The sequence below is a fragment of the Notamacropus eugenii genome, chromosome 2 (genome assembly GCF_028372415.1).
Source record: "Notamacropus eugenii isolate mMacEug1 chromosome 2, mMacEug1.pri_v2, whole genome shotgun sequence".
Classification (NCBI taxonomy): domain Eukaryota; kingdom Metazoa; phylum Chordata; class Mammalia; order Diprotodontia; family Macropodidae; genus Notamacropus; species Notamacropus eugenii.
In genome coordinates, this window is record NC_092873.1 from 232,077,974 (window position 1) to 232,103,044 (window position 25,071).

The 25,071-nt window shown below is 35.4% G+C and overlaps 1 protein-coding gene across 8 annotated transcripts in view; it reads left to right on the plus strand.

Moving 5' to 3' along the window:
• Nucleotides 1-15,917, plus strand: part of PHACTR2 (phosphatase and actin regulator 2) — a 362,779-nt gene extending 346,862 nt beyond the window's left edge. For 2 of the 8 annotated variants that reach the window (XM_072643498.1, XM_072643501.1), the window contains one exon: nt 9,669-15,917. In XM_072643498.1, coding sequence (XP_072499599.1) covers nt 9,669-9,684 — 16 coding nt within the window. In that variant the 3' untranslated portion in view covers nt 9,685-15,917. The other 6 variants (XM_072643499.1, XM_072643504.1, XM_072643502.1 and 3 more) reach the window with 5 other exon arrangements.
• Nucleotides 15,918-25,071: the final 9,154 nt, after the last annotated feature.

Below are 25,071 nucleotides of genomic sequence, written 5' to 3' on the forward strand. Positions count from 1 at the left end.
TAAATTATGTATTCCTAAAAAAAAAAATTATCTGAGAAATAATCACATTTAAAGGAAGAAATTTAGATTTGTGATATATGCTCTGAATTATAATGAAAGAGCTCACTTTTTGAAACTAGAAAGAAAATAATGTACCAAAAGGTACATCTGTTTGAGAATAATTCCACTAAAGAAGTTAGATCCTATCTCTTGGCCTGGCCTTTTAAATATAATCAGGATAAACAGTTCAGCTCCGTGTCTTTCTTTATCAGGATGACAGCACTACTCTATCCCAATTATTCCCATTTAAAGTTTTTTACTTGTGCAACACTCTGGGTTATGTACTAGTTGCTCTGACTTAATGAGACTTGTGTGCACTTCAGGAGGTTTGCTCTTTGGGATGGTATTTTGGAAATAATAACTTAATACCTTTTTTTTTTTTAGCACTTTAATTCCTTCTTTATATAGAACTCTTGATCCAGTGCAGCAACATTCCATCAGGATAAGTATCAGTTGTCATTAAAGACTCCACTTCCTAATTTATTATTTATGTAAGTTGAGAATTTCCATATAATAGCTTTTTTTAAATCAAGTTGTGTAGCTGATAACATTGGTGCTGTATTTTCTCTTTGAAGATAACAGTTCTGAAAGTTGTGTTTCTAGTAGTGATAAAACATGTATAGTCAATATTCTGTTACTGATTTCCCTGAGTGTCTAGTGGCATGCATTTGCTAGAGAGCTTATGGTCATGAGATGGAATGTCAGGAGCATCCCTTGAGGGAATCAAACCTGTCATTTGGGTTTCATTACAGTTATACTCAAACTCGGACTAGTTTCTCAGAGTAAGCACATCTCAATACTTTTGTGCACGTAATTGCAGCATTTTAGGTTGAGTTTTTTTTTTTAACCCTATAGGGACTATCCATCACAGTGCCAAAAGAACAGAAATCACTTTGAAGAGTCGTCACGATCAAGAATGAAATTATTCAGGCAAACATAATCCACTTCATTCCAGAACTTTAAGATATTCTCAAACGTGCAGAGGCAAACTAGATAAAAGATTAAATTTTAATTAAGAATTAAACTGTATAGCAAAGTATAGTCAGAGAACCACAGGCTTTATATCTGGAAGGGAAGTCTATAGATTGTCTGGTGTAACCCTTAGCTTTCATGAAGGTATAAGGTATTCTCCTGAAATATACGGATAAAATGAATTATTCTGTAATTCCTAAAAATGCACAGTTTTCTAGGGGAACTCACAAGGAACTGTTAATTTATCTAAAGACAAAAAATTGTGAAAATTGACAAAACTATTATAGTGGTCTATTGGCATGTGCTTCTTACCTGAGATGGTCACTAATTTAAGTGTCCCATAAATACAGGGAATGTGTACATGAATATTATAGCATTAACTTTTTAGGACCCCTGAATAGAGATGATGTTGTTCAGTTATGTCTGACTCTTCTTCACCCTATGCACCATCCTGCCCATGGTGTTTTTTTTTGTTTGTTGGTTTGTTTTAGCCAGTTACTGGAGTGCTTTGCCATTTCCTTTTCCTGTGAAGTAAGGCAAACAAAGGTTAAGTGATTTACCTGGGGTCACACTGCCAGTAAGTGTCCAAGGCCAAGTTTGAATTCAGGTCTTCCAGACACTTGTCCTAGTGCTCTAACCACTGGGCCACCTAGTTACCTCCTCTGAATAGAGATAACCTGAAACTAAATGTAGTACTAACAGCTCACAGTTCAATAGCACTTCAAGATTTGTAAAACCCTTTATATTTCATTTGATCCTCACAACAAAAAAGGAAATTTAACATAGTCAGTAGAGTGACCTTGGAGCCCAAAAGACCCCAGCTCAAGTCCCACCTCTGATGCACACTGGCTATGTCACTTGGCCTTTCAGTACTAGGCAGCTCTTTCAGACCGTAGGTTGCACAGGAAGTGCCAGCCTTCACTGTTAGTTGGAGTTTCCTCACCTAGTAGCTCCTTAAACCAACAAAATCACAAGTCTAATTCCTATCCCTAGCTTTACAACACTGGGAAGTAGGTTGCTCTTGTTATCTCCATTTTATAGATGAGAAAACTGAGGCTTATCAGATTTAAATTATTTTCTTCTTAGGACCACATAGCAAATGCCTAAGGCAGTTCTCTAACTAAAGTACCATGTTCTTTCAAATAACGACAACATACACAGATCTACACTACTTTAGAGTTTGCAAAGCACTTTATATATCCTCATTTGATCCTTGTAACAACTTTGTGTAGAAGATATTTTTATCCCCACTTTGCATATGAGGGAATTGAGGGGTAGGAAAGATTTTGACTTCTCCTTGGCTTCATAAACTAATCATTGACAGGGGCAAGATTTGAAGCCAGGTCTTTATAATTCCACATCTGGCATTCTATTCACTATCTTATCTATCTTAAAACTAAGTTTTCCAGTATTAGAATTTTAAAGAAAAAAAAACAGAAAAAACTCTGCTCTAATCACTTGTATAATGGCACAAATCTGTGTGCTGAATTATCAAATGTTCATTATTAGCAGTAGTCTCATAAGCAGGAGGGCTCACAGCTTCTCAGGCTAGAATACACTGTAATGAGCTAACCAGAAATATGAAACATACATAGAACATGTGAATTTATCTACAAATACATATTATAACCAGGATGATTCTCTATAAACTTTCAACCAAGTGGAAATGAATTGGTCAGTATTTAGTTGAAATATAAGTAAAGGAAATGTGGAGAAAATAGGCAAGGCTTGTGAATCAAATCACAAATCTTGCGAATAATTTTAGATGGTCTCTTTGAATGATTGCAGAAAATTGACAGTAATACCTATATTACCATATAGGGGAAGCATAGTGTAGTAGCTAGAGAAAAACCTAAGTCCCATCTCTGACACAAACTGGGTCTATGACTCTGGGCAAGTCACTTAAGCCCTCCATTCTCTAGAAAACTCTCAAAGACTATAAAGTTACAAAGAAGATACCAATCTGCATCGGCAGAGTGTGTTTACTCACCTGGGAGTTCCCTGTACCAAAGAAATCATAGTCCCAGTCCCTATTCCTGTAGCATATATTATAGATGATTCATTCAATTTGGCATTGGCCAAATTTCATAAAGATAGAATAAATTTGTTCTTGCTCAAAAGTCTATAAAAGGAAGGATTTTTATTATTATTATTTGAAATTTTAAGGAGCAGGGAAATTCTATAAAGAAAGTTTCTTAAGACTTTGTTAGTGAATGTATTTATATCCCCATAAACTTAAAACCTAAAACCAAAATTGTTATTCCATCTGATAGGTAAGCTTCTTAAGAGGAAAAATTGAATATTCATATTTTACAAATGAATGAGAATCACTAAGGAGCTAAACTTGAATAATTTGGGATTTTTAATTATTTTTTCAACTTTTTAAAAATTTTGAATTCTAAATTCTTTCTCTTCAAGCCTCTCCCCCACCCATTGAGAAGGCAAACAATGTGAAAGCCATTATACTGTTCAAACCATGCAAAAGATTTCCACATTAGGCATGTTACCAAAAAAGGCAGTTAAAATAAAGTAAAAACTATGTTTTAATCTGCACTCAGAGTTCATCGGATCTTTCTCTGAAGGTGGATAGTACTTTTCGTCATGAGTCCTTTGGAACTGTTTTGGATTATTGTGTTGATCAGAGTAGCTAAGGCTGCCATATCTGATCGTCATCACAATACTGCTGTGATGGTGTACAATGTTCTGGTTCAGCTCACTTCAGTTTTCACCAGTTCATATAATTCCTAGATTTTTCTGAAATGATTCCCTTCATCATTTCTTATATCACAACAGTAATTTGCTTTAGTAGCACTTAAAACTATAGGACTTTAGAACATATCTACAAGATTAGGGGACTAACTGAATGAACCTTGCAATCTCCTTTATTATTTGAATAACAAAAGAAAGCTATCCCTAAAATATGTTCTACCTTTTTCTTTATTTCTTTGCCTTTGCTTATATCATCCCCTCTCCCTGACTCTTAACTTGGTCTCTCTCCTATATACTTGCGCTTTCCGTCTTATATTAGTTATTTATCTAGATTGTAAACTCCTGGGGGTAAAACTTTTTTAGCATCTAGAATGGTCTCATACATACAAAGCATACAAACATATAAATGTTTATTGAACCAACAGGCAATAACCTTTTCACATAGAACATTTACCATGTTAAGGTACTTGGCCTCTCACAGATACAGAATTGTAGTGCTGGGTTTGCAGTCCTCAAATGAGACAATGCCTCATCTTCTGGTTGCCTAAAACTTTGATCCTAGAAACAAGTAACTCGATTATTTGATGGGATGTCTAAATGTCTAAAATGACAGAATACAAAAGATGGTCGTTTTGTCTTTTCTAGACACGCAGTACTGAATCTTGTTGCAGAATTCAGTAAAAGAGGGAGCTAATGTATTTTTCATTTTAGGTATATCTCCTTAGTGTTTAATAATTATACTGTACTTTTCTATGAGGAATTGATGCTCCTGACCAAGCCCCACAATGTTTATGATACTGCGTCTACTGCCTCACCACCTACTCACTCCTCTTTTCCATGGAGTCTGACTTCTGGTCTTACCATTCCACTAAACTTACTAAAGGACCTCTTAGACTGCAAATCCAATGGAATTTTTCTCACTTTTTATCTTCCTTGACCTGTTTTTAATATTTTATACTATTAATTGATACCTTGTCCTCCTGGATACTTTCTCCCCTCTTGTGTTCGGTGACATCACTTTCTCCTGGTTGTCCTATGATCTGTCTTAACTGCTCTGCTGAATTCTCCTCTACTGGTTCAACATACTCATGTCTTCTAGGGCTTATCCCACAGCCTTACTCTCTAAATATATTCTCTCTCATTGGTGTCTACTCTACTGACTTAAATTATCCCACTATACAAATTACATATTTAGCCCACATTTCCTTCGCTGAACACCAATGCTTTCTCCATTTGCCTGTCTGCTCTTTAACTTAGTTCTGCAGCCACTCATCTTACACAGAGAGACCCCAAAACCTCACCCTTTCCTCCCAGATTCTGTTTCTCTTAAGATCACAATCCTCAACTCAGCAATATCATGTCTAAGTCTGTATCCCCCCAAAAAATCATAAAAACAGGAAAAGGACCCATATGTACAAAAATATTTATAGCATCTCTTTTTGTGGTGACCAAGAATTGAAAATTGAGGGGATGCCCATCAATTGGGGAATGGCTGAACAAGTTGTGCTATATGAATGTCATGGAATACTATTGTTCCATAAGAAATGATGAGCAGGTGGACTTCAGAAAAGCCTGGAAAGACTTACATGAACCGATGCTGAGTAGAGTGAGCAGAACCAGAAAAACATTTTACGCAGTAACAGCAACATTGTGCAATGACTAAGCTTTGATAGATTTATCTCTGTGTAGCAATGCAAGGATCTAAGAGAACTCCAAATGACTCATAATGGAAAATGTGATCCACATCCAGAAAAAGAAGTGTGGAGTCTAAATGCAGATCAAAGCATACTATATGCTCGTTCTCTCTCTCTCTCTCTCTCTCTCCTTCCCTCTCTCTCTTTTGTTTCTTCTTTCTTGTGGTTTCTTCCATTAGTTCTAATTCTTCTTTACAACATGACTAATGTGAAAATGTTTAATATGAATGTATATGTAGAACTTGTATCAGATTGCATACCATCTTGGGCTATGGGGAGATGAGGGATGGGGAGAAAATTTGGAACTCACAATCTTATGGAAGTGAGTGGTAAAAACTAAAAACAAATAATTTTTTTTTTTTTAAAAAAGAAGAAATTCAGAAAAAACATACACACAAAAGATCACAATCTTCTCCATCACTCAGACTTGGGTTCTTCAAGTCACTTTTTTACCCTTCCTCATCATAACACATTCTAAGCCCTCTCAATTTTTCTTCCAGAATCTCTTCTATGTTCATCCTTTCCACTTAGGCTACTATAACTCAAATTTGGGCCCTCATCATCCCCTGGACAATAATAATTGTAAAAGTCTCTTCACTGGTCTCCCTCATTCCAGTCTTCTTCCTCCATCACCCATCCTTCATATACATTTCAAAATAATCTCCTAAATGCATAACTCCAATTACATCATTTCTCTCTACTCATAAATCGTCAGCATTGCTTAGGATAAAATATAAACTTTTTATCATGACAGTTTAGGTATTATGCACTCTAGCTCTAATCTATCTATCTAGTCTTATTTCAGACTGTCTATCTATCTAGTCTTATTTCAGACTAGTATCTGTTATATACTTTAAGTTCTGGCTACTCTGGACTATGATTTTATCTTTCCTTCTCTCACCTCTATATGTTTGAGCATGCCACCCCCACCCGTTGCTAATGAATCCTTTTTCTTCAAGGCTAGTTCAGGTATCACCTCCATGAAGCCTCTCCCGTTCCTGAAAGTTTGGAAAGCATTTCTCTGTTCTTAAATTATCCTAGAGAATTTTGCCTGTATTCCTCCTTTGACTTAAAATAATCGCTTTCTACCTTATATTCAGCTCATTTATTCATATGGTTTATCCTCATATATAGACTATTTTAAGGACAAGGACTGTATCATTGTTATTTTTGTACTCCCAATGACTTGTGCTCAAGGTAGGAACTTAAGTTAGTTAAAAACTGAACTGAGTTAATTTTCTATTAGTGACTTATTTATGCTAAAGCATCCCCTTTTTCACCTGGTCATCTTTGTGACAGGTCAACATTTAACAGTTAGCAGAAGTATGGGTGATATAATCTGGGAGTGGAACCAGGTTTTTCTTTGGTCGAAGCAACTTGGCTTATGGGATTGAAACCTATCCCCTTGATCTAATTAACATAGGCCTCTAACCAAATGAATTAATAACCTGGATACCCCAGAATGCATTTTGGTCATGATGAATTGGGGTACATTAGTTTTAATAAAAATAATGTTTAAATTCCTTTAGTTTTCTAGCAATATTACTGGCTTTTATTACACATATTTTAAAGTTTTATAAAAGATTTGTTCATTCAACAAAGTGTGAATGATGTGCACATGCGACATAAACATAAACAGCACACTAATATTACAGCTGAAGGTTCACAAAGCACTTTCCTCACAACCACTCAGGAGGTGGTGCATCAATTATGATTTTACAGATGAGGAAACTGAAGCTCCAAGAAATTAAGCAGTTTGCTCAAGGTTACAGAGCTAATGAGTGTCAGACCTGGGATTCAAACCAGATCATCTCACTGCAAGCCCATTGCTTTTTACACTATACATACTGCCTCATGGTCTCTGTCCCTCAGTGAGCTTATAAGACATGTACCTACATAAGTATAATAAGTGGAAGAATCTAACAGATATAAAAAAAGAATAAGATAATGTGGGGTTTTTCAAAAGGAAGATATCATTCTGTCTAGGGGTATCTAGGGAATCAGGGAAGGCTTCATTGTACACATTTCATCAGAATTGGCCTTTAAGGATGGATTGGGTTTTGACCATTTAGCATGAAGCAAAAAGGACCTTTCAGTTTGAAGGAATATGGGATCATAGATTTAGACCTAGAAGGAACCTTAGAAATCATCTAGTTCAACCTTTTTGTTTTACAGATAAGGAAACTGAGGCCCATAGAGGTTAAATATCTTGTCCAGGGTTACACAGGTGATAGAATGCCAGTCAAGATTTCAATGCAGGCTCTTTGAATCTAAATCTAGTATACTTTTCACCACACCACACTGCCTTTCATAAATAAAAGAACAGCATGAAAGGGAACTGAAGCCAGAAAGGTATTATGATTTGCCCCAGCTAATTAGTGGTAAGATCTCTTGATTCCCAGCATGAAGATCTTTAGCTGAATCCCTGGGGCATTCCACTGGAAGAGACCACCTTCCAAGTTGACACTGAGCCATTAATAACTACTCTTTGTCTGGGCCATTCAACCACTTCTGAATGAGTTAAGTTGCATTGTCACCTAATGCACTTAGTTTCATTTACCCCTTACAAGAACAACATAAGAAACTTTATGAGATGCTACATTACAATCTAGGTAATCTGGGTCTATAGCATTTCCTTAATCCATCAGTTTTTAGTAACCTGGTCTAAAAAGGAAGTGAGGCTAATTTGGCATAATCTTTATGGGTGCAGCTTGCCCTTTGTGATCACCTCTTTTTTCCTCTAGGTGTCCACGGACAATCTCTATAATGATACATTCTGGAATTTTTACAGTTGGGACATTTGCCCTTCTCCAGTTCCAAAATTCCTCTCATTTACCCTAACCTTTCATGTCTTCCAGGTTTTTTTTAAAATCTTTATTATCCCTTACTTGTCTTAGGTATCAACCTCCTTTTAGTAATTTGTGTTTAGACCCTACTAGTTCCAAGATCCTTTTCCATGAGAGAGAAAAAAGCAAGACAAAAATTGAGTAACTTTGCCTTCTCTCCATAGTCAGTATTATTACATCTACTCAGACTAGTAATCCTGCCCTTGTGTCCCAATATAGCTTTTAAAAAAACACCCTTCTTCTTGTCTTCAGGCTTTTTTAAACTTCAGATTATAAGCTATAGCATTTTAACTCTATTCTTACAGGATTGTGCCATATTTTGTATTCATATGCTGGAACTAATATATTTCCATCTTTTGTACATATAATTTAAGGATTTAATTTGGTTGGTGAATTTCCGGTTCATCCACATTAGTCCCTTTAAACAACTCCCCTTTTTTTCCTCTTCACTGGATTTTTTATGTCAAAATGATTTTTTTGTGAGCTTTGCCTGGGTTAATTTCACCAATTCACTGTTTATCCATGACATCTACATATATTTCTTATGAGTTCCTTGGAATTTTGCTGTCTCGTTCTTATGAGCATAATGACTATAAATTGAAGCCCCATTCAAAAAGGAAAAACCAAAGAATCCTGGAAGAAGTTCCCACATTTAGAGGTTAGAAGGTAGACGTACAGCTGGTGAGGAGAAAGAGAAATGTCAGGGCAGAGATAAATCTGGTGCAGACCAAGGAGAGAGTATCTGTAAGAAAAGGGTTTCCAACATGTAAAATGCTTCAGAGATATTTGGTGACCAAGAACAATTATAGAAAATGCAAAATTGGAAGGGATCAAATAAGCAGATAAGGAAGTGGAGGTAGTGAGTGTAGTCTTAGTTTTCCAGATGTTTGACAGTGAAAGAAACTTTTGTTTCAAAAGTGATGGGGGTGGGAGTTTACAGGGTCAAGTTTTGTTTTGTTTTGTTTTGCATAGGGAAGCATCCTTAGAACATTTGTGGGCAGAGGGATAGAAGCTGATGAAGAAGAGAATGAAGATTTGAGACAAGGGATAGATAACAGAGGAAGATCCAAAAGGGGACCAGAAGAGATGGTATGAGAGATATTGGTGGAGAGATTAGCCTTCACAAGGAAAAGGGCCACCTATTCCTCTGAGACAGGCAAAAGGAATGAAAGATAGAAGGATGGGTGAAGACACAAGTATGAAAGATGGTAATTGAAAGATCTAAAAAAAAATATGGTAATGTTTATCTCTGATACAAGCCTATTAATGGAATTCTATTGTAGTTTAAATTGCAAGGTTTCTAAAAACCTTTTTTAAAAAAAACATCTGTATTTCATTCAGTTCAATGATCCAGAGTTAGAACTTTTAAAATTAACATATATCAGACACTTCATATTTATCATTCCAGGTTTCATCGCCCCTAATGAAATGCAAGACTATTGTGAATCAATCATTTGCTGATAACCTTTGAGGAAAGCACTGTTTCCTAAAGTCTTGAGATTGCACTGGAATTTGAGTGTGTGTGTATTGCAACTTAACCTGTGATAAAGAAAGTGGCCCTTGGTTTTATTGGAGAAGAACTCCTCCCCTTTTATTGGAGAGCTCTGATACAGGGCAAAAGAAAAAGAGACACAGTGATCCTTTTTGTCCAGCAAGTGTTGATGGTAAGAGATACTCTGCTTCAGCCATGACCAGCTCACATGACTAAACAGACTTTTATTTGTTAGAATTTTGACCAAGGAAGATGAGCAGAAGACAATCATGGGCTTCCTTTTTTCAGAAATACGGAGTTTTATGGTAATCAAGAAAAATGTGCAGTGGGATTATGAGGCACTGGGAATCACGGTGGAAAAGGAAAAGGAAAAAAATAAGTACTTCAACATAATGACAGAAATCAGACAAACTAAAGATAAAATGTATTTTTTGACATAGGAATTTGTGGGTAAGAATGATCGATCACTCAAGGATTTTCAAGTATGACTACCTAATGATTCAGATCTGTATCTGGAAGACTACTCACATTTCATCTTTACTTTAGTAAAATACAGTAGTTTTAATTTATTTGGTGCCAGTGAACCCAGTTGCCAGGAATGAGTCTGAGTAAAGTTTTCATACATATTTTTCATAAATGCAAGAGGCTTGCACAGACTCTAACAAGCATGCTTAAAGAAACAATGTTGCATGCTCAAGTAGCAAAACTAAACATACTTTACATATTTTTATACTCTTACTCAATGTACCTTCCATGATGTTAGAATTACAGGAGTGGGGGTAAAGTAGGAAATAATGTGATTCTATAGTACTGCAGCAAGTTTAGGAACAGACTGTATGGTCTTTCTCTCAGAAGTGAGAACACCCTAAATCTGAAGAAAAACAATTGACAATCATGATACCATTTAAATTCTGAACCCAAAGTCAAAACTCAAGTGAATTATAGGTGTCCTGACTGTAATTAGCTTCGAACAGAAATGATCAGGACTATAGTTTTTATTTATTTATTTTTATTAGTTTAAATGCTGCATTATTTGTGATCTTTGAAATGCTGCTACAAAGAAAAGTGTGTGGATTAATAAGAACTCAGCAAGAGACTTTAAAACTTCACATAAAATATGTTACATTGTGTATAAAATACCTAGTCTCATTTAATAATTTGTAAAATATATCTCTGAGTATAGTATTAACTTTCGAAGCAAAATGGTTAGTAAGACTGGAGATTGGGGAAAAAAATCTGGTTTTCTCATGTTGGTCAAAGTTGAGGTCAGTATTGTTTACACTAAGGTATCCTCTATTGTCTTACTTGCCAACACTTCCCATTGAGTGTGTGCATTATATGACTTCTCTGCTCCCAAATACCTGTAACTAGAAAGAAAGGTTTGAATTCTTTTGTTTAAAATCACTTTTAAATGTATGTAAATACTGTAGTATGTTTAATAGTAATTTGTATGCCCATTTTATTTTTTTCTAATACATAAAACTTATTAACATAAGGCAAAATCTGGGTGGGGTTTTCTCTCTTCCCTCAGATCTTGAGCTGGATTTTCATGAATGTCCTTGAGTTCATAATATTAAAGATTATTATTTTACATTTCAGAAGGAAGCATGAAATCTGGTAGCTAAATTTGGATCCTACTATTTATTGATATTTGCAAGAACAGCTAACTGGAGAGTTTGGAGTTGATTTTTTTATAAACCATATTTAAGCATCAGCTAGCTCTTTTTATTTTAAATAGGCTACACAGTCTTTTGTTCATAGTCTACACTGATTTCAGTTGACTGAAGAGTTCAGATTCTATCAGAATCCCATAAAACATTCAGAACCTCTTAGTTCTATAGCAGGAACAACCAGTACTATTTTGTAGCCAGTAAAAGTGAGGAGCATCCCTGTTTCATCCCTTGATGTAATAAATTAATAACAGAATCAATCTAGATTCTGAAGTAGTATCATTTTATAAGTATTAAAAGACATGTTGCATTGAGGAGAAGATGAAAATATGGTCCTTCTGCATGTGCAAGTGTTTTTAACTTAGTTTTGTCAATTTCTATAGCAATTTCTAAACAGCCATAGAAAACAATTCTGGACTAACACGCAGGAACATGATTTTCTTTCATAACCATGTTGTTTTTTCAACTTAAAAAATACCAAAGAATATATTGTTTAACATTTTTATATTTGAACTTTGCAACCTTTAAAAAAAACCACCATGATTACCAGTAAGCAAGCCCCTATGTAAATAATGAAAGATATTTATAGCAACTTTTCACACAGGTGGTATGTCACAGAATGTTCACTGTTTGGCTGATTAAAAAAAAAAAAAGAATCTTCTTTGTCAGTAAATATGGTATGCTATCTAGTTTTTTGTTCTGTATTGAAATGCACACATATTCGGAGAAAAACTAGTCATCTGAATAAATTATGTCCTGTAGATCACTGTATGCATTGACTTATAAGCTGCATATAGTATTTAATTATAGTGACTAGTGTGGAGGAAAGCTTGAAGGATTGGGAAGTTCACTAAGATTGGTCCTAAACTGGTATTTATGTGACTAGAACCTCTGATCATTTTACTAAGGCTTCTTCATATTAAAAAATCAAAACAGGGATAAGTTATAAGAGCCTGTGTCCTCATCTAAAACTCTTAGAAAATAGCCTTTCTATTTCAAATTCCTGTATAACTCTTGGATTTCCAACAGATTTCTTTAATCTAAATAATTACTTAATGGACCCCGAGGGCCAGCGCTGGCATGACAGGACAGATTTGACCATTTCCTTTAAATTGTATAAAAGCTGAACAGGATATACAATTATCCTTTGTAGGTTAGTGCTCAACCAAACCTGAATTTTTAACAAGTTTGATCAGCAATTAAAAAAAAAAAAACTAAATTACATCAAATGGACCTAGTTTTAATTGATTAAAATTTTGAAGTTTTGTCACTAACGTAAAACCGCCATTCCAGAACTGTTAGCTGTAGATGTTCAGTTGAACTATATGACAGCATGAATCTGATTCTTTCTGGAAAGTTCATTGACCAGTATCATTTAATGTATGATAATTTTTTAAAATCAAAAATCCAAGATGATCACATCAAGAATACTGTTGCCCTTTTGTTTTCTTATATTTATAACTGAACTAAATCTGGTCCTAATTTACTAAATTCTATGAAATGGCTCAAGGTGTAATTTGGATTTATTAGCTGTTTGTTTATATTTATGTGAAATTAGAAATGTTATTTATGTGAAATATAATATAAAATCCCCAATTATCTAGAAGAAATATTTTGGCTATTCAGACAATTCAAGTGAAAAAAATTATAAAGTATCTCTTTAATTATCGGGATTAAGTTTCTACTTTCATTGTCTCTTTTTTTGAATGAATAAACAAAAAGCATTTAAGTACTTACTGTGCCAAGCACTGTGCTAATAAGCATGTTATTAACATCCACTATAATAGGGAAAACACATAATCTCAGTATTAGTTTCAGTTCGACTACAGATGAGTATATTGTAAGAAAAATCAGAAGCACTGAATATACAATAAGAATCACTAAATACTGTAAATAAGAGATAAACTCCCTAAAGAGTTAAGGCTCATAAACTTCTAGTTTCTGTCCTGCAACAATACTTTTTGTAATAGTGGTTTATAATGAAGTTGTAAGCATTAACACTGCATTTTCTAATGTATTGCCACAGGATCATATAAAGTGTTAGTAGCCATTTTACTTGTCATTTATGGAGTTAGCTTTATACATCCGCCAGAAATTAGCATCATTCTACTATGTGCAGGATAGAAAAATAAACATCATTTCCCAGCTATAAAGGTATGTCTATACTTACTAAACCAGTGGTTCCCTTCCCACTTTTTTCATTCTTGAAAACCAATTCAAAAGCATGTAAAGTTATTATTCTTTAACTGATAGCAGCATCAAATTTTGCCCCATTCCAAATCTTGTGCCTAAACCATATGATGGTGATATCACATTTTGGGCAAAATGTATATTTCTGTTTTCATACAAGATGGTCTCAAACTCCCCAAATTTAAATTCTGGGCATGATTATAACCACAGTGAAAAAGTCACTAAATTGAGAGGCCTAATCTAACTGCTCACTTTGGAAAATCAATTCATTCTTTTAGAATAATAGGGTATCTATTGGGTGCTAAGGAATAACTTATATTATAATAAATGTTCTAAGTTGCATCCTCATGTCCATTCCAAGCCAAGGCATTCCACTATGGCAATCCCTGAAGAGAAACTAAGAGATTTTATTTTAATGTGATATTTCCTTCTGCAAACAAGCTCTATTTTTTTAAAAAGGCATTTGAGGAGTGGGGGGTGGGAAATAATTTTAATTCACATGGGGTTTACTGGATGGTAAGTCCCATTTTATTTGTGGTCTTGTCTGTAGGGTCAAACTTTCTATTCTGCCTGTATATTATGATTTGAAGGAGTACGAGACAGGCATCCTTTCCCCAAAGAAAGTAACCACTGTCATTCCTTTCATCCTTGTTGTGTCCCTTCTTTAAGTCTGGAAGTCTTTCCATTCTTAAAGAGTTCTCCATCACCACTTCCCTGCCAAACAGAACTATCTCTGGTGAGGGAGTGTGTAAATGTAGGGTTGGGGAATATCCTGTATTAATAAAAGCATTATTAGCTAACTCTTTAGTGGGATCACTGGGCACCTTATTCAGAGGAAGGCCCTAAGGTAGGCATTTAGCTGAGTTTTTGTGCCAAATGCTAACTTTAACTACTTCAAAATTGTGTCTTAATTGGTGAGACTGCTTGCCAGTTTTCCTGAGTTGTTGATTTAACAAAAACAAAAAAGGGATTGAGGTGGGGAGAAAGAGGACAGTATTCTACTTCTAGAGACAGAACCTACAATCTATCAATCATCATCATATTTGACCAAGCAAACTCCAATCCATGGGTTCAAAACCCACCAATGAAGCTATTGGACAGGCCTTTGACCATTGTTAAGAAAAGCCACGTGGTTCAATTTTCCTAATAAGATTTGTAAATAATGTATTGCACAGGAATTATGGATTAACCACGCACTGAACCCACATTGTTATCTTAGGTGACAGATATACATGAAAATCATGCCAAGTTTTACATAGGAAAGATTAAAATTTATTAAAAACAATACTGAAACATGTCTGTTGTACTTGCTGCTACTTTTTGTAGTAGTGACTTAATGTTAACAGTGTTTTAAGACTGTTGAGAAAGTTTAGTTTCATCAAAGACAGATGAATTAGTAATGTAGCCATCCTTTTTTTTTTTAATCAAAATGAAAATATATTGTTTGGACAGAGAGCTTTTGGGGTTAAAGAGTGACTGTTGTGAACTTTTAGATGATGCTTAAGAATTCTCATCTTTCCAAATAGAAAGTGGCATATTTTTTTTGAGAAGGAAATCAAAGGAGTATGTAAGACAAAGTGCCACTCCATCCTCAGGTCATTTTTTATGGTATGTTTAAAGCCAATGTTTATGCCGCCTGCCGGCTTTTTGGGTTTTTCTTCCGGTAGTACATGGTTGTTATGGTTAGCAGCATATTTATGACTATATTGTTACTACATGGCTTTAAGAAGCTTCACAACTAGAAGCAGCCCATGATGGGTTGGTTAGCATTAAAGAAATACTAATTCACCCAAGGTAAAATACATATATAGGTCAACTAAAATCAAGGCACTAATTTTTGTTATAATTTTCCTTTTTCAGTATTCTATCCCATAATGTAGGATTCCCCTTGTCTCCAAATTATTCTGCATGAATTTCACCAGGTCTAGTACCTGGTAAAGCCTATAACTTGTCATTTATTTGCTTTTTCAGAGTATATCAGACGTAACAGAAATGTTAAAACAAAGAAATGTACACATTTTTTATTATTGTAAACTTTGGCTCTAGTGACAAAAATGGCGAGCTATGATCAATGTCCAGTGGATCGATGCTAGATTTTCAGTGAGTGATCCAATGCTATATATTACACAGGAGGGATGCCTGGGAATGTAAATAATTGGTGAAAATGACAGTTTCTTTTTGGTTCTTGATATGTACTGTACTATAATATGTGTGTGAACATGGATATACACACACATACACATATGTATACGTATTCCACTGTTGTAATCTAAAAAAAGAATATGTATTATCTTTTTATACAGTACCTGTGTTTGTGTTTATTATTTAAAAAGCAAAAATATTTTATCTAGTTATATAATATTTTAGGATATTTCGCTGTGCACAATTCCAAGTGCCTTAGAACATTATGTAGCTTTCTTAATCCTATATATATGCACATATATGCATATATATATACATATAAGTGTAAAAATGAGAAATTTTACCTCAAAACAGTTGGGAAAATCCCCACTGAGCTTCCACAGCATTTAAGTTATCCTGAGGTTAAGAATTCAGAAGGCTTATACTTATATTTTAAGATAATACAGAAATGTTCCTTAAAAGACTTGGTTTATCATCTCCATTGAACTTTCTGAAAAGTATGAGTATACACCTCTTGTAATGATTTTATTCTTAAAAATTACTGTCCAATGAATTACTAGTAATGTTAATCAAGTAAATTTTAAAAAAAATTTTAAATTAGCAGGGTATTTAAATATTAATTTTAAATTCTTAGTTGTACTAGCCATTGTGCCAACATAGAAAAAAACAGCTCCTGCTTCTCCAGAATTTATAAGATAATGAAGCAAAAGTAACATAGTACAACCTCATCTTTAATGGCTTTAAAGTTTTCCTTTGATATTTATTGTAAATCACTCGACTGTGTAAGAAGATGATTCTAGATTTGTTTTGTCTAGTACAGGATTTGTTCTTGGTATATATTTCCAAAGGGCAATGTTTTTCAGCACTTGTTGATCAGTGACAACAGAAAATCACATCTTATACAAACAGTGACTTTGACCCTTCACCTTTTAGGTGTTGCCTCTGCATTGACTTCCTCCTAGCCAAAAATGTTTTTATTTTTAGGTGGTTTTATATTTTTGTGGTTGTTGGTAAAGGGTTGTTTACAGCAAATTGTATAATGGGATACAGCAGAATAAAAAAAGTTTGTCCTTAACAATGATAGCCATTTTGTTAGCAAAAATTAGTGATTTATTTGCAATGAGCAAACGTGTAATTTTTGAAAACTGCACCAAAGCTAATCATTAAAAATATTTGCCCAATTTGGTAACCTAACTCTAGGATACAAGCTCATTGCTTTCCCATTGACCATTTTTTTGATTTAAAGGTTGCTTTTGGATATCGAGTTTTAACTCCACCTTGAGTGACAGCAGCTGTCTTGGCCACGTGAAATAAGCTTCTGGTTTTATACACTTTTTCATTTGCCTTGGTGGTAAATGGCTAATCATAATAAAACAGTATTTTGCTAGATGCAGCTTCATAGGAGATAAAAGGATGCTCCTATAACAAATTCACTATACTAATAGAGCAAACAGTTTAAAGATTTTTCTTCAGAAACCTATTCTGTTTGAAGTTTCAAATAATAGCTAGCATTTAATATCTTCAAACATAATTATCTCTAAAGAGTGGTCATTGATAATGAAAGAATTCATTAATTAGAAAGTATTTAATAAGTGCTTACTCTAGGCAAAACATTATGCTAAGCTCTGATACAAAGAGAAAAAAACAAGATAGGTTCTGTTCTCAAGGAGATCATAGTTCCACTAATAGTAAAAGCTTGAAGATTTATTTCATTACTTTCTAAATCATACCCCCTTTTTAGAGACTCAGGAAGAGGAATTATAAGTTAATTTCTATTACAACATGAATGGATCTCTCTGTGTTTAGAGAGACTCCTTTGGTCAGGGCAAGAAGAATTCAAGAAAAGGGAGGCAAACTACCTTTTAGCACTGCTTTCATTAGCAGAAAAATGAGAAAAACAATGTGCCTGGCACAGAGTAGATACTTGATAAATGCTTATTGATTGGTTGAAATTATATATTTTTTAAAAAAGGTATAGATTAGATGAACTAGCCCTCAAAGAGAAATTAAAGCAATACCTTTGTTCTCCCTCCTCTCCCTAACAAAAAAAGAAATGTAGAGACCTCTCCTACATGATGGCATAACATTACTCAAGAGCACTGTGGTGAATAAGGCCCTGTGCTGGAAGTCAGGAAGGCTTCAAACCTTGCCTTAGATATTATCTGTGTTATCATGAGCAAGTCATTCAACATCTCTGCTTCAATTTCCTCATCTATAAAAGGAGGGAGGAGGGCTGACCCAATGGCTTTGAAGGTCCCTTCCAGTGAGGTGGTACAGTGGATACAACATGTGAGCAGGAGTCAAGTGTCTCACCTCAGACACTTGACACTCACTAGCTGTGTGACCTTGGGCAAATCACTTAACCCCAATTGTGTCATCCTGATGAATATCTGGTCACTGGATTCAGATGGCTGTGGAGGAGAAGTGAGGCTGGTGACCTGCACAGCCTTCCCTCACTCAAAACAAAGTCAAGTGCAAGTCATGTCATTATTTCTCTGATGGCATGGGTCTTCTTTGGCAATGAAAGAAGAACACACACAAATCTATGATCCTATAATCCATGTAAGAGTATTTCAAATGATATGAACTTCTAGTATTTAATAGATCCTAAATTCATCAGGTTTCTATCTCTCCCCTCTAATCTATCTTGCACTCTACTACATTGAGAAATTAATTTTACTAAGAGTTTTGGTTATATCACTCCCCCAATCAAAAACCTTTACTCAGTCCCCACTGGCTATTGAATAAGGTTGCATTTCTTAGCCTGGCATTCAAGTTGATACCCAATCTGTCCTTTGGTTTTTATCTCCCTTTGCTAGTTACCTCAACATATCCTCCACACCAACCAAACTGGGCTTACTTTCCATCTTCTGAACTCCTACAGCACTTCATAATGCTTCTGATACTTATAATAAATGCTGACTGACAGCATGGTATAATAGAAAGAGAATTGGACTTGACATCAGAAGAGCTGGGTCTGAATCCTGGTTCTCACTTGCTGACCAGGGCAAATCACTTCACTCTCTTGATAAAGTGGGATTAATCCTTGGCCTATCTATGTGAAAGAACGTTTATACTGTGAATTGTAAATACTGAGTATGTTATAAATGGATGCTATTTTTGTTATTATATTTTTTGTGTATAGGTGTCCTACACCCTCTACTCAACCATAATGTCCTAGAAGGCAGGAACCAAATCTTAGTCATTTCTATATTTGCTATATCTAACAAATATTTTACACCTATTGTTTTAAATATAGATATCCAATAAGTACTTATTGAATGGCAGTAACTTTAAGTCAGTAAATATAAATAGAGCACCTGCTATGTGTAAGACCTTTTGCTAGGCACTTGGGTAGAAGACTCTAAAATGAGTGTAAGAAATAGTCCTTGCCCTTGTAGAGTTTAATGTTTGTTTGAATGAAGTAAAAGTATATTTGCTTTCTTACTGAAGATATTCATCTTAATTGTTTAGTAAATCTGCTGAGACTTCCAAACCATCCTATCCAACCATTCAAATGTACCATTGCCTTTTTCCTATTCACAATCCCAGTCTATCAGAGACCCTGCCACAGCTGCTAAGGGATTTGGGGGGGAGAGTGTGGAAAGAGAGGCAAACTACCTTTTAGCACTGCTTTCATTAGCAGAAGAATGAGAAAAGGCAATGTGCCTGGCACATCTTAATAAAAACTTATTGATTGGTTGAAACTATATTTTTTTTAAAAAAGGTATAGAGTAGATGAGCTAGTCCTCAAAGAGATATTGCAGCAATACCTTTGTTCTCCCTCCACCCCCTAACAAAAAAGAAATGTAGAGACCTCTCCTACATGATGGCAGAAGAAAAGTTGTTTTACAGTTACAAGAGATATAATCATGGTAAAAAGTATTTCAGTTATGCCATTTCCAAGTACATTCACAAAATGAAAGTTGTATCCTCTGAGAGATGTGCCACTGGACAGGCAGGGAAACAGCCCAAGCAATGGAATAAGAGTATGTATTTATCACAGGTCAGAAGGCTGGATAAGGGGGACAGACGTTAAATTTACATGCAGTTCCTTAGATGCCAGAATCAGGAAAGGAGGTAAGGAATCCTGGTGACTACCAAGAGTAGACAAGTGGCATAGGTCAAGACAGGCCGATGAACAGAAAGAGGCATCCATGCACATTGTCACTTCAACTGCAATCAAATACTGTTAGTGTGGATGTGATACGTAGTTGTTTCAGCCAAAAACTGTTTTTGTATTCCTGCCTTACATACAAAGGGCCTGGTCAAAACACATATTTGGGGCTGAGCCCAGGTAGAATGGAAAGTGGCTCCATATACTTTGGAGAAGGCAAAATGGCAGCAGTGGAAGGTAGGTTCTGTCACTCAAATACATAGCAATGTAATTATTTAATATGGGCTATGCAAGGTTTTTCCAATGTCTAACTACCAGGTAGTGAATTAGATACCTTCAGAAGTCTAATAATTTCTAAAGTACTAGGTTATTCATTACTTCACTGTCTGAACGAAATAATTTCTCTTTTAGACAAAGCATGATACTAATTCAGTCAATCAAAGGAAATAATAAAGAATAACTATGTGTCGGGCACTGTGCTGAGTACCAAGGATTTAAGGAAAGGCAAAAACAGTTCCTTCAAAAAACTTCCATTCCAATGCAAATAACCAGGTATACACAAGATATGTACAGTATAGAATGAAAATGATTTTAGAAGGGAAAACATTAGCATTTGGCAGGGAGGAAAAGGGGTAAAGACTTTTGTTACTGAAGGCAGGATTTGAACTGTCTTAAAAATAAGTAAGAAAAACTAAGAACCAGAACATTTCAGGCACAGTAAACAGCCAGTGCAAAAGCTTGGAGGCAGAACATAGAAATTCCTATTGGATGATCTGCAAGTAGGCCAGTGTACCTGGATTGTAGAGTGCATGGAGGCAAGAAAACCAAGAAGACTAAAGGTAGGAAGGAAGCAGATTAGGAAGAATTTTAAATTCCAAACAAAAGACTTTGTATTTGATCCTGTAGGTGAAAGGGAGCCACTGGGGTTTATTGAGTGTATGTGAGGGTTTTGGGGGGAGTGGGTAATGAAAATGAAGCTAAGATTGTGGGCTCAATATTCCTAAAGGTCAACTAATTTTCCTTAGGAAGAAAAATTGCTATTCACAAAAGAAATTACACAAGAGAATGTTAGCAATTCAAGACAAACCCATAGCTTCATAACTAATCTGAAATAACAATGTATGGCTTGCTAATGTCAGGTAAGTACTATATATTGATATATAAAATGAGCATCTTTTCTGTACTATGCCAATGTACTCATACTAGCCAAATGCTAGATGAATATATGTAGGAGTATTGATCTCTTCAGGAGCTCACCATATAAAGAAATGCAGCTCCTACCACAGATAATGCTCATAAACCTGCAATCTATAAACTTACTCCAAAATTAAAACTTTTTTTTCTAGGAACTTACTGTCTAACTTTCAGATTTTGAGGAAAACAAAGCTCTCAGAAAACACTGGACATAGTTTCCTGGGTCCATGCTTTTGCACAGAACATCCCATGTGCCTATAATGTACTCTCTCCTCACTTCTACCTCTTAGAATCCCTGGTTCTCTGTTGAGCTCAAAAGCTGCCTCCTATATGAGGTCTTACCCAAGGCCAGTGCCTCCCACCCAAAAAATTAACTTTATGTTTGTTTTGTACATGTGTGTACTTGATGTCTCACCCATTTTAACAGAAATTCCTTGAAGGCTGGGATTTGTTCACTTTTTGTCTTCTCAGTGCTCTGAAAAAGATGTTTTAAAAATGTTTCTTTCACTACTTTACTGATTGATGATTACATGTTATACATATGGTAATAAAAAAGATGTTATTCCATTTAAAAAAATCTGAAGACTTATCACTTTGACACTGAACTTCACATAATTAAAATTTATTCTTGCATGAATTTAGTCCAAATTATTTCTGATTTCCATGATAACAAAGAATAATTTTTAAAAATTTTTCTAAACATTGTAAAATATTAAAACTATCAGGTGATTAAACAGAAAGAAGATAAAAATTCTGGGAAAGATTTTTGAGAGAAAAAATTAACCAATAAAACAAATATCTTATTGTCTATCTTCCCTAAGTTCCTTTTCCATTCTATTTAATATAAGGTTATTAGGTCCCTGTGAGCCTACCACCACATTATTCTCATTGACCAATTAATATATAACCTCATTTTGTGTGTATTTCTGTTTAAAGACATCTTATTTAATATATATTTCTTAAAAATAATTATATGCAGTATTTTCTTTATAATAAAATGTCGATTACAGCATTTTTGTGTAGTGTACTTTACTGTGACTATACTATTTTTTAACTATCATACACATATACACACAGCACATATATACTGTACTCAGTAAAATTTACAGACAGTACTGTGAACAATACTATATATGGTATAATACAGTAATGGAAATAAAAGTCCTAGAAAAAATTAAACAAGGACTAAGCATTTGAAGTTTTATAAAAACATTTACTAAAATCTTACTTTTGGTGGAGCTATAGGATGTGTGATGTGGTGCCTTGTGCAGTTAAATCTCTCCACCAGGGTTTGCCTCAGGAAAACCAGAGAGCGGTTGGTGGAACTTATTCTGCAGAAGACCAAGGCATTGCAAGGGAAGCATGTCAATATCTGGCAACCCTATCTCAGGCGTTTAGCTCTTGCAACTTGTTGATGGCTTTGGCAATTTCCTCTCCTGAACCGGCTTGACATCAGCCTTTGTCTGCTTTTTGGCTTTTCACCTCAGATCTTTAAGCATCTTGGTGTAAGGGGCAAACCCAGTGGAGGTTAGGTGCTTAAATTTCAAGCTGTGCCCAAGCATAGGGTCACATTCTTCCATAATACTGATCATTTCTAATGGAGAATTCCATTCTGATATTTTGGCCTCTGAGAGCAACAATTCTGAGGCTTAGGCAGACTTTCATCACCTTCCTCATTATCGCTGACTCTTTGTTTTGCCATCTCATCCAGGTCTTTGTTGATGGGTTCTACTGCCTTTTCTGCCAAAATTTCCTCCACATTTTCCTCTTTCATGCCAAAGCCTTCTCTACTTATTTGCCATGCATTATGCATTATGCTTTTGACACTGCTCTTTATATTTTCTGTAACACCTTCTAGGCCTACAAACTTTTTCACACAGTTTGACCAAATATTTTTCCAAGTTATTGATAGTAGCCTGCTTGGTGCTATCCCTGGCTGTGCCAAAATAATAACACTACTTATAGTGAATGACTTCCAATAATCCTTCATGGTGATTTCCTTGTTTTTGTCAAGAGCCTTACAAGCCTTGCTATAAAATTCCCTCATGTAATGTGCCTTGAAAGCTTTTACTATGCCCTGATTCAGGGATTGGTTGAAACATGTAGGTTTTGGGGGCATAAAAAGAACTATGTTTGGGTGGGCATTTTTGAGCTCTTCACAGCAATGGACTGGGGCATTATCCAAAATTAACAAAACTTCGAAGGCAAGATTTTTGCCCTGGAGATAGTATTAAACTTTTGAGATGAAGTAGTTGTGAAACCAATCCCAGAATATTTTAGGAGTCATCCATGCTCTTTTGTTCCACCTCCAATGGACTGGCATATGGTTCAGGTTTTTCCCTTTAAGTGCTTATGGATTTTGGGTTCTATACACCATTAGGAGTTTGTTCTTGAAGTCACCCTTGGCATTGGCCCCCAGTAGCAAGTTTGTACAATATTTGCTATATAGCCAGGGGCTTTGGAGGCCAATTGTGTTATATAGGTTCATTTTTCAACATCCTTGTAAAACAAGCCAATCCCTTCAGCACTGAAAGCCTGTCCTTTCACACAACCCTTTTCCTGTGTAACACTTAGCACATATTTTTAAAAATTCTTCCACAGTCCTCCTGATCTGCAGAACCAGTAAGTTGAACAGTTTTCACACAGTATTGCTTTTTGAAGCCTGTGAGCCAGCCAGCACTAGCAGAGAAGGGTTTAACATTTTGCTGACCCTGGGAAACAGGACTATAAATTTCTTTGGCTTTCTTCCTCACCACAGTGCTACCTACTATGCTTTTTTAATTGGTCATCTCATGAATCCATAAATTTAGCCACTTTTCCATCACTTCATCACATACTATAGATGTTAACGGAGCACTTTCTGGAACAGCCTCCTAAACAGACCAGCAAGTTTCCTCTTCCTTTTTCTGGATGTACCCTATCATTGATTCGTTAACATTGAACTCACAGTCAACAGCACTGTAACTCCTGCCCCAACGAAGCTTATCTGATGCATGTGTTTTCTCTATAAGGCTTAGACAGCACTTCAACATTATGCTTGGGGGCCATTTTAAATAGTGAAATCCTCAACAAAAAGCACAAGAATGTGAAAAGTGTGGCAAGGATGTTTGTTTATGGTATAAAAGCTGAACCAAAAGCAAAGAAACATCACTTTGTTTTGACCTCAGCTGGGAACATGCAGGAGGGGTGACTGCATATGTCCAGGAATGACTGCAAAAGCACAGCATAAATTTTAGCAAGTAGGCAACTTTACAAATATGGAATCCAAAAATAATGAGAATCGGGTAAACCTGATATTTTTTGGCACATATTTCAAAGGTGAGAGCATGATTTCAATTTTAAGCTAAATATGGGAAAGATTCTGAATACTTTTTACCAGCTCAGATATCATAGGGAAGAAACTCACGGGAGTTTTGTAAGGAAACACAAAGTGGCTCAAGCACAACCTGAAATTTTTACAGCCTTGAGGATATTCGGTATTCCCCCTAAATAAACTGCTGCAGAACTGGGGGAATGGGACGAGCATTCCAAATATGCTGAAACCAGCCTGAACCTGCAAGCCAATTGTTAAATTTTCTGTGGGAGCATTTACCTCTTGGAAACCTAGGAATTCCAGCTAATACTACAGAAAAAGACTTGATTTACTAATATATTCTCTAAATTCAAAAAAAGGGATGGGGAAAATGATAATAATGTAGATTAAACTTTAAAAATGTGCCTGGTATACTTCTTTTCCCCTCAGAAAGACATTTGTTTAACATTTGCCGGCACATTCTAGGATAAAATCAACCAACTTTGCAATGATGGCATCAGACTTGCAGCTGGAGGGGTCATGTGGTTCAAAGGTGTAACTCACATGGTCACTAAATGATATCCCACAAAATGGTAGTAATGTTAAAAGTACTACAACAAACCCCACAACCCCACAAAATAACATTAAATCCTGTTTAAATAACGGGATCATTCTTGAAGCTGCAAAGAGCCTCAGAGGTCATCCTGCTCAGGG